This window comes from Salvelinus alpinus, chromosome 7 (genome assembly GCF_045679555.1).
Source record: "Salvelinus alpinus chromosome 7, SLU_Salpinus.1, whole genome shotgun sequence".
In the NCBI taxonomy this organism is placed as follows: domain Eukaryota; kingdom Metazoa; phylum Chordata; class Actinopteri; order Salmoniformes; family Salmonidae; genus Salvelinus; species Salvelinus alpinus.
This window is the reverse complement of record NC_092092.1, coordinates 41,162,481-41,176,942: the sequence shown is the minus strand read 5'-3', so window position 1 is coordinate 41,176,942 and position 14,462 is coordinate 41,162,481. Positions and strand designations below refer to the sequence as shown.

Here is a 14,462-nt window from a genome sequence, read left to right as displayed (position 1 = left end):
AATAGGCTATCGTTATTACATTATCACAGAGAAACTGCTATGGATGTGGGCCATTAAAATACATATTAGCAGCTAGACAGAACATGTAGGCTATCCCTGCTCCAATAGAATGGAACTCATGTACGAACGTTAAATAACAGACACAGTACTGGAGATTGTGCTCTTTACAAGTACAGTTTCTAGAGGTTGTTGAGGCCTGCGGAAACACATTGCTGATTTTCTGTCAATCATTACCAAACAGTGACTACTCTACTAGACAGACTTTGCACTTCATGAGTCAGAAAATGCAAAGCATTCCATATAGCATATTCAGATTAGCAAAACCTTGTGTCACAGGTTATGTGCTAGACTGTATAGTTCATAGTTGCATCACATTAATCATGTTCCATTGTTGCCTTGGAGACAATAGACAATCAGGCCTCCTAACCAACCAGAAAATGTCTCCTTTATTTGGTATAAAACAAGACCAATTGAACAGAACAGCAAATTATGGCTTAATAAGATACACATCATATAGCACTTAGTTATTCAACATCAAAATGTTCCTAATGTATTGAAATGATGTTGGTTTGATTGATGATGTTGACATGAGTGAGTTGTACGCTAGCCCTAATCTCCAGCCTGCTCTTTAGTCCATTTCCCCTAACCGTCCTTGTCAAGGGGATAGCCTCTGGTACACCCAGCCCGCCTCAGCATGATGTTGATGCTCTTCTAGAACATTATTCGGCCGTGTGAAAACAATACGGTCATGTAGCCTGTTGGTCTGACCCTGCCAGAACTCTATCATGTAAGGCTTAACGATATAGCCTCCCCTGTTGGAAGACAGGCAAAAACAAGAACAGACTTGCATGATAAGACCACTTACTGCACAGGTTTGGCATGGCAAAGTCATGTAGAATTCCTGGTGATTTGATAGTAATACTAACCAATAGTCAGGCATTGGGACATCTGTGTCCTTGTACTTTTCCTCCAGCTCCGCATTTTTCTGTCTCAGGTACTGCAGAGTGAAACAAAACCGTCAAATGGGCAACTCCACGCCAGGACAGACCAAAAATATTTTGTGTATCTCAGATTCTGGCAATTCTCACAGAGAAACTTCATTGGGAGGAAGGATGTTTGACATGCTTTTACATTTGTATCACTTTTTTTTTTATCATGATGAAAGTTGTCATTTTAGGCCCTTTTAAGACATACAGTTGAAGTCGGAAGTTTACATACACTTAGGTTGGAGTCATTAAAACTAGTTTTTCAACCACTCCACAAATTTCAACCACTCCACAAAATGGGGAGGCTTGCAAGCCGAAGAACACCATCCCAACCGTGAAGCACGGGGGTGGCAGCATCATGTTGTGGGGGTGCTTTGCTGCAGGAGGGACTGGTGCACTTCACAAAATAGATGGCATCATGAGGGAGGAAAATTATGTGGATATATTGAAGCAACATCTCAAGACATCACAAAGCTTGGTCACAAATGGGTCTTCCAAATGGACAATGACCCCAAGCATACTTCCAAAGTTGTGGCAAAATGGCTTAAGGACAACAAAGTCAAGGTATTGGAGTGGCCATCACAAAGCCCTGACCTCAATCCCATAGAAAATTTGTGGGCAGAACTGAAAAAGTGTGTGCGAGCAAGGAGGCCTACAAACCTGACTCAGTTACACTAGCTCTGTCAGGAGGAATGGGTCAAAATTCACCCATCTTATTGTGGGAAGCTTGTGGAAGGCTACCCGAAACGTTTGACCCAAGATAAACATTTTAAAGGCAATGCTACCAAATACTAATCGAGTGTACGTAAACATCTGACCCACTGGGAATGTGGTAAAACAAATAAAAGCTAAAATAAATAATTCTCCCTGCTATTATTCTGACATTTCCCATTCTTAAAATAAAGTGGTGAGCCTAACTGACCTAAGACAGGGAATTTTTACTAGGATTAAATGTAAAAAATTGTGCAAAACTGAGTTTAAACGTATTTGGCTGAGGTGTATGTAAACTTCCGACTTCAACTGTATACTGTACATGCCTCCTGTAAGACCCTATGATCCGTGAACCATACATGATACGAAAACATCTTGGTGTCATTATACTTCTTTATAGTGTGCTTTCAAGTATGGAGTATTTCTAGATTCTGAAATAAAATGTTTAACATTCAGTTATTCAACATAAACAACATGAATATCTCAAAAGTACCCTTTTTGATACATCGTTTGGAATAATATCCTCTTCAAACACATACAATTTCCAGAGTGGGCTCTCTGGTACCATTGAACATATGACAAATGTATAGACATGTATATTATAGGTCATTACCAATCCCAGCCCTCCTTTAGGATTGCACATTCACAAAAATATATATTTTTTCTTTCTTCATTTAACTAGACAAGTCAGTTAAGAACAAATTCTTATTTTTAATGATGGCCTACGAAAAGGCAAAAGGCCTCCTGCGGGGATGGGGGCTGGGACTAAAAATAAAAATAATTTAAATAAAAATATAGGACAAAACACACATCACGACAAGAGAGTCAACGCAACACTACATAACGAGAGACCGACGACAACATTGCATTGCAGTGTGGGTGATGCTTATAAAATAATAACTTAAAAATTGTATGTACTTGTAGAGTATGTCATAAAATTAACAAAATCAAAAAGGGTACTTTAGAAATATTATTTTTCATGTTGAATAGATTCATGTGAGAGAGAAAAATCTGAATCTAGAGATACTCCATTATGTTAGAGCACACTATAAGGAGTACAATGACACCAAGATGTTGTCTGTATCATCGACGGTTCACAGATCATAGGGTCTTACAGGAGGCATGTATAGGTTTAAAAAGGACCTAAAATAGCCATGTGTGAAAATTGGCAGAGCAATCTGCAATAATACCCCAAAATATTTTTGGGCTATCCTGGCCTGGAATTGCCCAGATTTAACATATTTCATTAATTTCCCTCATTTTGAGGGAATTAAGTCCCTCAATGGTGGAAGGCAATAATACAGTGGAGTAGCATGGACTGGTTCTCACATTTCTGTCAGGGACGGCAGTGCTTTGTCTGCTCACAATGGCCCCGATCTGGCTACTCTTGGGCCGGGAGTGGAAGTAGTCACAGGAGCTCTGGTAGGGGATTCTCTCCACATTGCCCTCGATACGGATCTGCACACACACATTCTCAAGAGTAGTGCCAACTACTGTACAGCAAATTCAGTGTCATCCTGCATTAGTTAATTCATTCAAAAACCACGTCACAATGTGTTTAAAAAAAAATCTAAGATATTTGAAGATATTAAAACAATGGGTTGACCAGTAGGCTACATTTTAAGAGGTAAAATGAAGCACATACCTGCCTGTTGATGGGCTCCCAGTAAAAGCACAGACATGCGTAAGGGTTGCTGTCCTACCGGAAGGGAAATCAAAAATTCTGATAAAGTAAAGTCTGCAAACAGAAGTAGTAGGGCTGGGCGATATGGACAAAATATCATATCACAGTAGTTTTTAAAGTTTTGATGGTATTTGACTATTTGACTTTTTTTTTAATAATAAAAGTTCTACATTTGCTTTACGAGTAGTACGTGATGCTACGGTGGCAACACATACATTCTACATGATTTTAATGGGTCTTTCTTCATTCTGATTGTTTTATACTGTTCAATTTAACTTCAACCTAAAATAATTTCCTGCATTTCCATCAATTTCTGCATTTCCTGCACTCATTTTAGATCATTCCCACACTGCCAGCTAACTAGCGATTAGCGGCTAACAGGATTTAGCTAAAACGTGCTAAGAAAAGACAAAGTAGCTGTTTGCAGATGTAACACAAACTAATTGTGTAATTACAGAACGCTTGTGGATTTAAATTAAGAAGACAAGTGGAAATAACATCGTTGTCATCAACACTGTTGCATGTGCTGGATTGACCATGCAGACTGAACGCAAGTGTCTCGTGGTCAAGCAACAACAAATACGCCCCTTGAGTGACAGAAGGATGACTCAAGTAGAAGGTGTAAACTATAAAAATTGACGTTACACACGGCATATCACATTTAACAAACCATACATTCAAAAACCGTGATAGAAGGTAAAGTAAAATCCCAAACCGGTCCGTGCATCAATATCGGTATATTGTAAAATACAGTATACTGCCCAGCCCTAAGAATAGTATGACATAATCTAGTAGTACATACATTTGAGAGGACAGGAAGATGCCTGCCTTGTGACAGTAGCAGACACTAACCAGCTCTCCACCTTTCCGGCTCTCGTAGTTGGTAAAGAAGCGGAAGCCTTCATCGCTGTAGCCTTTTAACAAGACCATACGAGCAGATGGACGTCCTTCTCTTCACGTAGAAATAAGCAGATTGATAGAAATTGTGTTACAATTTGAGCTTAAGAAGCAAGCATTGTGTTTAATGGAGTACTTATGGGGGTACTCACTTAGTGGATGTGGCGATGCACATTGCATTGGGCTCTCCAATTTCAGGACATTTCGTGGCTTGATCAAACCAATCTCCAAACTGCTTGATGGGGTCCAGAGACACGAGCTGATTCTCCTCAAAGCACTACGACATGTTAATATAATGACACTTTTACATCAAAATGCACATTACATTGAAGACATAAGCAGACTTGGACATTTAAGGAAATACATTTTGAGAAATGTCTATTATGACATCTTCAATACATTTCTGATATCACTCCAATTACTGGGGTGTATGCAGTGAGGTGAACCTTCATAACTTTGTAGATGATAAAGATGTTATGACTAGAGGTGACACAATTCTCTTTTCTAGTATGTGGACAGCTGCTTGTTGAACATCTCATTCCAAAATCATGGGAATTAATATGGAGTTGGTCCCCCCTTTGCTGCTATAACAGCCTCCACTCTTCTGGGAAGGCTTTCCACTAGATGTTGGAACATTGCTGCGTGGACTTGCTCCCATTCAACCACAAGAGCATTAGTGAGGTTGGGCATTGATGTTTGGCAATTAGGTCTGGCTTGCAGTCAGTGTTCCAATTCATCCCAAAGGAGTTAGATGGGGTTGAGGTCAGGGCTCTGTCCAGGCCAGTCAAGTTCTTCCATACCGATCACGACAAACCATTTCTGTATGGACCTCGCTTTGTGCACGGGGGCATTGTCATGCTGAAACTTGAAAGGGCCTTCCCCAAATTGTTGCCACAAAGTAGGAAGCACAGAATCGTCTAGAACATGGATCATCAACTAGATTCCGCCACGGGCCAATTTTTTCTTGAGGTGATGGTCGGGGGGCCGGGAACATATTTACAATCATTTGTTGATGGCAAATTGACCTCAAGAAGCCCAAACATATACAGTATCATGTTTGACTAAAACAGAATGATTTCAAACCATGCTTACATTTGTATATGGTCACATTTCTCTCTATTATGCGTGGGACTACTTGGAAACAGATTTTTTTAAGTAAAATCATTTTTTAGCTGATTTCCAGGTGTTTTTAGTCTAATATGTTTAACAACAAAACATGTATTTATTTATTTTCTCAGAAAACTTGGGTGGACAAATAAAACCACCAATGGGCTAAATTCAGACCGCGGGCTGCCAGTTGGGGAACCCTGGTCTAGAATATCATTGTTTGCTGTATTGTTAAAACCTTCTTCACTGGATCTAAAAGGGCCTGAATCATGAAAAACAGCTCCAGACCATTATTCCTCCTCCACTAAACTTTACAGTTGGCACTATGCATTGGGGCAGGTAGCGTTCTCCTGGCATCCGCCAAACCCAGATTTGTCCGTCGGACTGCCAGATGGTGAAGCGTGATTCATCATTCCAGAGAACGCGTTTCCACTGCTCCAGAGTTCAATGGCAGTGAGCTTTACACCACTCCAGCCAATGCTTGGCATTGCACATAGTGATCTTAGACTTCTGTGTGCCTTTTCGGCCATGGAAACACATTTCATGAAGCTCCCGAGGAACAGTTTTTGTGCTGACGTTGCTTCTAGAAGCAGTTTGGAAGTCGGTAGTGAGTGTTGCAACCGAGGACAGAAGATTTTTTACACGCTACGCGCTTCAGCACTCAACGGTCCCGTTCTGTGAGCTTGTGTGGTCTACCACTTCGCAGATATGCTGTTGTTGCTCCAAAGACGTTTCCACTTCACAATAACAGGTGACATCCTAAGATGGTGCCACGTTGAAAGTCACTGAGCTCTTCAGAAAGGCAATTCTACTGCCACTGTTTGTCTACGGAGATTGCATGGCTGTGTGTTCGATTGTATACACCTGTCAGCAACGGGTGTGGATGACATACCGGAATCTATTAATTTTAAGGGTTGTCCACATACTTTTGCATATATAGTGTATATTATAGGGCCGTTATGCTCCCTTCGCCAGTGGTGGAGCTATTGGGAGATGCCCCTTCATTACATCACAAGACGTTGCACGTAAGCAAAGTCAGCTTTGTAAGCAGATTTTACATTTGACATATCATACTTGCAATGTGATGGAAATGTTGGGGTCATCAACGTCATTTACACTCCAAAACAGTGCTAAATAATACACCACTGAAACAATGTGGGCAAACTGGGTAGGCATTGTTGTGCCGCTGAAATATGCAAGTGTCTGCATTTGCCATTGCCATCTTTACGGTCATTCAACCCAAATTAGAAGGGTAAGTGAGGTAGCTTGTGCCATAACAAGAATGTAAGAAAAAAAAAATCTTGTTTATTCTCACCTCTTCGTCTCCTTTGTATTTTTTCCGCATGCCACTGAGATCCATGGTTGTAGAATCACTCGTAGATGTCGTGCAAAAGGACTGAGAAAATAAGGCTCGACAGCAAGCTGTCAACGAGGCATGGGAATGAAAGTATTGACCTATTTCACTGATATTCTTTAATGTACTGCAACTGGGTATGCGCCTCATGCTTGTACAACAACCACGCAAAGCCTGACTGACGTAATCACGTTCACTGTCTCACGTAAAATATTACGCAAACATTCGCTGGCTTTTGTATCCAAAAACAGTACTGTATGAAGAGAGGCAGAAACTGCTTCTCCAGGAGAAATAGGTGGCAAGCTAAGCTTATGCGCTGAACTACGCATATTTAAACTACGCATATACAGGCCGTAAAACCAAATATTTTTTGGAACGAAAATGAAAACGTGTCAGTTTGTAATTTGCACGAGGTTGGAGAAATAACATGTTCAACTAGTTAAGACATTTGCTCGAATCTTGGTTGTTCCTTTAGATTTCGAGAAAATTACATTATTAAATGAATACAGCTACATGTCGAGTCAAACCATGTTGTTGGAGCACGCGTCTATGTCCTCGGTTGTACACAGTTTACACCTTATGACTTCCTAACTAGCCGTCATTAGTTAGTTACACCGGCTAGTTACATAAAAAGCTAGTTACATTGTAGCAAGTACCTGTTCAGCAAGTGCATGGCTACATTGTAACAAGCAGAGCATTGCAACAACAGTCTTTAAAAATACACCTGGAGAAAAAACGAATTGCAACTTCATGCTTTACTCTTGGGTGGAAGGTTGTTACAGAAAGCTTGATGTGCAAAATGCTCTGTACACTACCACCATATACATCCTTTCTTTGATGTCAAACCTGAGCCAAGACCATCACTGTACAAAGATAATCACATTGACATAAAGATGGATTGTATTGTATCACTCACATCATATACTGTATTATTGGAATGTATGCACATGCACACACAAGTGAACACTTTTATCCAATGCAACACAGTTATCAGGTTTTATTGCCTGCATAGAACGGTAGGGCTCCTGAGCTGCGCCACTCAGGAGCCCTACAGACCTTTGTTCAATCCCGGGCTGTATCACAACCAGCGGTGATCTGGAGTCCCATAGGGCAGCGCACAATTGGTCTAGGGGAGGGTTTGACTGGGGTAGGCCCCTCATTGTAAAATAAGAATTTGTTCTTAACTGATTTGCCTAGTTAAATATAAGATTCAGTCTGTCTAACCTCTATTATTTTTTAAGAAATCCTCCTTTATAAACACACAATAAACACCTTATTAATGTAACATGTGTGTCTACAGGATGGCTGCCCCTGATGCAGAGTGTCCAGCATGGCTCTAAGGCAGTCACACGTCACAAGAAGTCCATGCACATCCTCAAACAGAAGCTGATGACTGTCACTGAATACATTTCACCCAAACCTGCGGCTCCCCCAGGGATTCTGACCCCCCACGTCAAACCAGTTCAGGAGGTCAGTGAAGTCCAGCGCATGTGTTTATAACTCAAAAACAAGCACAAGAAACCTGTCAATGTTCGTGTGCATACTGGAGCTGTCTTTTCAGCACCACACAAACACACATCTATAGTTGTGTAGTGCTGAAAGGAGAGCTCCTCCATCCGGTCAGTTAGGAATAGCATCCGGTCAGTTAGGAATAGTAGTGATGTGAGCTGGTATCGAGATGTGGACTGATTTATGAGTCCTGGTTTATTCACAAGAAAGTGGCCTGGTGTTGCTCTTGAAGAAGGAATTGCAGACGGTGTTCCAGGACTGTAAGATGATCGCTATGATCCAAAACAACGCCACCAATTCAGAAGATATTCTGCTTCTCAAGCACAGGCTCTACTAGCATGGCATCAACATCAAGTTTATTTATATTGTGCCTTTGAGGCAAATTGTATAGCCGTTTGCATTTGGAAAGATTTTAATTGTCACGACTTCCGCCGAAGTTGGCTCCCCTGCCTGTTCGGGCGGTGCTCGGCGGTCGTCGTCACCGTCCTACTAGCCGCCACCGATCCCTTTTTCGTTTGTCTGTTTGTTTTGTCTTATTAGTTTCACCTGTGTTTCTGTTGTTTTCGGTTAATGAGCTTCCCTATATTTAGTAGGTAGACCCGCCCTTGTTTTGTGCGGGATTGTCTTTATTTTGTTACGTGTGTGCATTGTAGGCTGAGGTGTATTTTCTTTCTTTCTCTTGACACCCTGTGGTTTTTGGGTTGTCACGTTATATGTCCGCGCCCTGTATTTGTTGGGCTTATATTTTGTGTGTGCCTTATTAAAGAGCACTATACCCCCAGTGGAACTCTCTCTGCGCCTGATTCCTGCACCCACCTAGTCCCGCGTGACAGAATCCCGCACCAGTTATGGAATCAGCAGGAGCAGCCGCATCTCCTCTCCCATCGAGGGAGGAAAGGGTCCTCCATCATACCAGTGCTCTCCACAGGATTGGTTCAGCTATGGATCAAATGATGGAGAGGATCGATCGATGGGAGAGGAGTGGCCTTCCCACCTCATCTCCAGCACCCCCTCCTCCAGCACCTCCTGTTCCTGCTACCGCATCCGGCTCCGGGGCTCTTCGGTTGGAGCTCCCACGGGAGTATGATGGAACGGCGGCTGGGTGTCAGGGTTTCCTTCTACAACTGGAACTTTACCTGGCGACCGTTCGTCCTACTCCCTCCGGAGAGGAGAGCGTGAGCGCCCTCATCTCCTGTCTGACTGGAAGAGCTCTCGAGTGGGCCAACGCAGTGTAGAATGGTCCAGACTCGGCGAGGGATCATTACCCCGAGTTCACCCGCCGATTCCGAGCTCCTCATCCACCTGCGTCAGGAGACGAGGAGCGCACTGGACTTTGCCCTGGAGTTCAGGACCTTGGCCGCAGGAGCAGGGTGGAACGACAGGGCCTTAATAGACCATTTCCGATGCAGCCTTGTAGGGGAGGACGTCCGCAGGGAGCTAGCGTGTCGGGACACCACCCTCACTCTGGATGAACTCATTGACATGGCCGTCCGTCTCGACAACCTGCTGGCTGCCCGCGGACGTTCGGAACAGGTCCTGTCGTTTCCACCTCCCAGCCCTCCTGCACCTATCCCTATGGAGTTAGGGGGGGCAGCTTCAAGGGGGACCGGAGGAGGAGTGTCCTCCTGCACCAGTTGTGGTCGGCGAGGGCACATGGCCGACCGGTGCTGGAAAAACTCGTTTGGGAGTCGGGAGGGCAGGCGGAGCACTACTCGATCACCCCAGGTGAGTCAGCACCAGACTTACCCAGAGCTTCCTGTCGGTCATATGTATGTGTTAACCTCTTTCCCTGGGTTTTCTCCCTCTCTACAGCATAAGGCGCTAGTCGATTCAGGCGCAGCTGGGAATTTCATAGATCGGGGGCTCGCGTTAAGGCTAGGGATTCCCCTTGTGTCGTTAGACCTACCATTCCCCGTGCACTCCTTAGATAGCCGACCATTAGGGTCAGGAAGGGTCAGGGAGGCCACGGTACCGCTGGACATGGTAACGCAGGGGAGTCATAAGGAGCAGATTAGTCTGTTCCTTATCGACTCACCTGCATTTCCAGTGGTGTTGGGAATTCCCTGGCTAGCTCAGCACAACCCGGTGATTTCCTGGCGACAGGGACCATCGTTAAGGGGTGGTCAGAGGAGTGTTCAGGCAGGTGTATAGGAGTTGCCGTTGGTGCGACTACGGTGGAGAGTTCAGACCAGGTTTCCACCGTGCGCATTCCCTCTGAATATGCCGATTTGGCTATCGCTTTCAGTAAAAAGAAGGCGACCCAATTACCACCCCATCGTTGAGGGGACTGCGCGATAAACCTCCTGGAGAACGCTGCACTTCCTAGGAGTCACGTGTATCCTTTGTCCCAGGAGGAGACAGTAGCCATGGAGACATATGTTACTGAATCGCTGGGACAGGGGTACATTCGGCCCTCCGCATCACCTGTCTCCTCGAGCTTCTTTTTTGTGAAGAAGAAAGATGGCGGTTTACGCTCGTGCATTGATTATCGAGGTCTAAATTCCATCACAGTGGGGTTTAGTTACCCACTACCTCTCATCGCTACGGCGGTGGAATCATTTCACGGGGCGCGCTTCTTCACAAAACTGGACCTGAGGAGTGCGTATAATCCGGTGCGTATCCGGGGAGGAGATGAGTGGAAAACCGCATTTAGTACTACATCTGGCCATTATGAGTACCGCGTCATGCCATATGGGTTGAAAAATGCTCCAGCCGTCTTTCAATCCTTCGTAGATGAGATTCTCCGAGACCTGCTCGGGCAGGGAGTGGTAGTGTACATCGATGACATCTTGATCTACTCTGCCAAACACGCGGCGCATGTGTCTCTGGTGCGTAAGGTACTTGGGCGACTGCTGGAGCATGACCTGTATTGCAAGGCGGAGAAATGTGAGTTCTTCAAACAGGCCGTTTCCTTCCTGGGTTATCGTATTTCCACCTCCGGGGTGGTGATGGAGGATGACCGCGTTACAGCCGTGCGTAATTGGCCGACTCCGACCACGGTGAAAGAGGTGCAGCGGTTTTTAAGGTTTGCCAATTACTACCGGAGGTTTATCCGGGGTTTTGGTCAGGTGGCTGCTCCCATTACCTCACTGCTGAAGGGAAGACCGGTGCGCTTGCGTTGGTCAGCAGAGGCGGACAGAGCTTTCAGTCGTCTGAAGGAGCTGTTCACCAATGCGCCCGTGTTGGCGCACCCGGACCCCTCTTTAGCAGTCATAGTGGAGGTGGACGCGTCCGAGGCGGGGGTCGGGGCCGTGCTGTCCCAACGCTCGGGCGTACCACCCAAGCTCCGCCCTTGTCCCTTCTTTTCGAGGAAGCTCGGTCCGGCGGAGCGAAACTATGACGTGGGGGACCGTGAGTTGTTAGCTGTAGTCAAGGCTCTGAAGGTGTGGAGACATTGGCTTGAGGGGGCAAAACACCCTTTTCTCATCTGGACTGACCATCGTAATCTCGAGTACATCCGGGCAGCGAGGAGACTAAATCCGCGTCAGGCTAGATGGGCCATGTTTTTCACCCGGTTTCAGTTCACCATCTCGTACCGGCCAGGCTCCCAAAACACCAAAGCCGACGCGCTGTCCCGCCTCTATGATACCGAGGAGCGGTCCGTTGAGCCAACTCCCATCATTCCACCTTCATGTCTCGTGGCACCGGTGATATGGGAGGTGGACGCGGAGATAGAGAGAGCCTCACTGTTAGAGCCGGCCCCCCTAACTGTCCAGCGGGGGCTCAGTACGTGCCGGGGGGGGGGGTCCGGGATAAGCTAATCCGTTGGGCTCATACTCTCCCCTCCTCGGGTCATCCTGGCATCGAGAGGACAGTGCGGAGTCTTAGAGGGAGATACTGGTGGCCCACGTTGGCTAAGGACGTTAGATTTTATGTCTCCTCCTGCTCGGTGTGCGCTCAGAGCAAGGCTCCTCGGCACTTGCCTAGAGGGAAGTTACAGCCCCTCCCAGTTCCACAACGGCTGTGGACACACTTATCGGTGGACTTTCTTACCGATCTTCCCCCGTCCCAGGGAAGTACTACGATCTTGGTCGTTGTGGATCGTTTTTTTAAGTCCTGCCGTCTCATCCCGTTGCCCGGTCTCCCTACGGCCCTGCAGACTGCGGAAGCCTTGTTTACCCATGTCTTCCGGCACTATGGGGTGCCTGAGGACATCGTTTCTGATCGGGGCCCCCAATTCACGTCCAGAGTTTGGAGGGCGTTTATGGAGAGACTGGGTGTCTCGGTCAGCTTGACCTCGGGTTTTCACCCCGAGAGTAATGGGCAGGTGGATCGCGTAAACCAGGATATGGGCAGGTTTCTGCGGTCATATTGCCGGGACCGGCCTGGTGAGTGGGCGAGGTATGTTCCTTGGGCTGAGCTCGCTCAGAACTCCCTCCGCCACTCCTCAACGAACATGTCCCCTTTTGAGTGTGTGTTAGGTTACCAGCCGGTCCTGGCCCCATGGCATCAGAGCCAGACTGAGGCTCCTGCGGTAGAGGAATGGGTACAGCGCTCCAAGGACACCTGGAAAGCCGTCCAGGAATCGCTAAGGTTAGCGGGACAACGGCAGAAGAGGAGCGCTGACCAGCACCGCAGTGAGGCCCCCGTGTTCACACCGGGGGACAGGGTCTGGCTCTCGACCCGAAACCTGCCCCTCCGCCTGCCCTGTCGGAAGCTGGGGCCGCAGTGTGTGGGGCCGTTTAAAGTCCTGAGGAGAATAAACGAGGTGTGTTACAGGTTACAACTTCCTAGGTATTACCGTATTAACCCCTCGTTTCATGTGTCTCTCCTCAGGCCGGTGGTGGCTGGTCCCCTTCAAGAAGGTGAGGTGCCTGAGGTCCCTCCACCCCCTCTGGATATCGAGGGGTCCCCGGCGTACACATTACGTGGCATTCTGGACTCGAGACGCCGGGTGAGGGGCCTACAGTACCTCGTGGACTGGGAGGGGTACGGTCCGGAGGAGAGATGCTGGGTTCCGGTGGGGGACATTTTGGATCCTTCTCTACTGAGAGACTTCCACCGCCTCCACCCGGATCGCCCGGCGCCTCGCCCTCCGGGTCGTCCTCGAAGCCAGTGGTGGCGCACTGCGGGAGCCCCGCGTCACGAGGGGGGTACTGTCACGACTTCCGCCGAAGTTGGCTCCCCTGCCTGTTCGGGCGGTGCTCGGCGGTCGTAGTCACCGTCCTACTAGCCACCACCGATCCCTTTTTCGTTTGTCTGTTTGTTTTGTCTTATTAGTTTCACCTGTGTTTCTGTTGTTTTCGGTTAATGAGCTTCCCTATATTTAGTAGGTAGACCCGCCCTTGTTTTGTGCGGGATTGTCTTTATTTTGTTACGTGTGTGCATTGTAGGCTGAGGTGTATTTTCTTTCTTTCTCTTGACACCCTGTGGTTTTTGGGTTGTCACGTTATATGTCCGCGCCCTGTATTTGTTGGGCTTATATTTTGTGTGTGCCTTATTAAAGAGCACTATACCCCCAGTGGAACTCTCTCTGCGCCTGATTCCTGCACCCACCTAGTCCCGCGTGACATTAATATGACGTTTTTGACATTGTTTAACCACAGGTGATGAGGTCCTACCTGCCAGACAGCCCTTACATTAACATGGGGCCTCTATTCAATGGCCAGACTGTTATATTTGTTAGTAAAGAGCCAAAGGTGAAGCAGATGTTTCTGAGTTTGAGGACCAGCCCCCAGGTGGTATTATTGGGTAAGTACAATCTGATGGTTCTACTACCAGTATAGCAAAACTGTATTACATGACTTCCGTGAAGATACTATAATACAAGCAATTGTGTAATGTCTTACTTTTCCTCCCACTGTATTAGGGGCCCGTATATGGAAGACATTGCTGAATTAGCAGGGGGTGTTGAACTATGCCAAGCTGTTGTCAGTGACCCTGGTCCAGGGAGAGCTGGTGAGAGGCCTGACCACGATGACCCCTCAGACAGCCTCCATGCTGCAGCGCCACCCCGCCCACCTCTCATTGCTGCTCCAGCAAAAAAGTAAACGCACCAACCTACTTGGTTAAAGAGGTTAAGAGGTCATCGTCTGGGGTGATCCTTTTTTAATATATCAAAATCTGAGTAGACATTTGCAAAAGTCATTACCAAGAGTCATGCATGTTGCAATAGTAATGAGAATCAGGCTAGCCAAAATAAACACAAGTGGTCTCGGAGATCCTGACAAATGCTAATCTGAGGATTACAGAATGTTCATCTGGGTCAGTCTAT

The 14,462-nt window shown here is 46.4% G+C and overlaps 1 protein-coding gene and 1 pseudogene across 1 annotated transcript; one reads left to right on the top strand and one right to left on the bottom strand.

Moving 5' to 3' along the window:
* Nucleotides 1-423: 423 nt before the first annotated feature.
* On the bottom strand, nucleotides 424-6,940 carry LOC139581028 (pyridoxine-5'-phosphate oxidase-like). Its single transcript, XM_071410330.1, has 7 exons — nucleotides 6,701-6,940; nucleotides 4,431-4,555; nucleotides 4,234-4,333; nucleotides 3,343-3,396; nucleotides 3,027-3,155; nucleotides 927-997; nucleotides 424-812 (listed from the first exon to the last, which is right to left on the bottom strand). Exons 1-7 carry the CDS (start codon nucleotides 6,887-6,889, stop codon nucleotides 656-658), a joined length of 825 nt encoding a protein of 274 aa, XP_071266431.1. The 5' UTR covers nucleotides 6,890-6,940; the 3' UTR covers nucleotides 424-655.
* Nucleotides 6,941-7,252: 312 nt separating this feature from the next.
* LOC139581874 (large ribosomal subunit protein uL10m-like) lies at nucleotides 7,253-14,260 on the top strand (annotated as a pseudogene).
* Nucleotides 14,261-14,462: the final 202 nt, after the last annotated feature.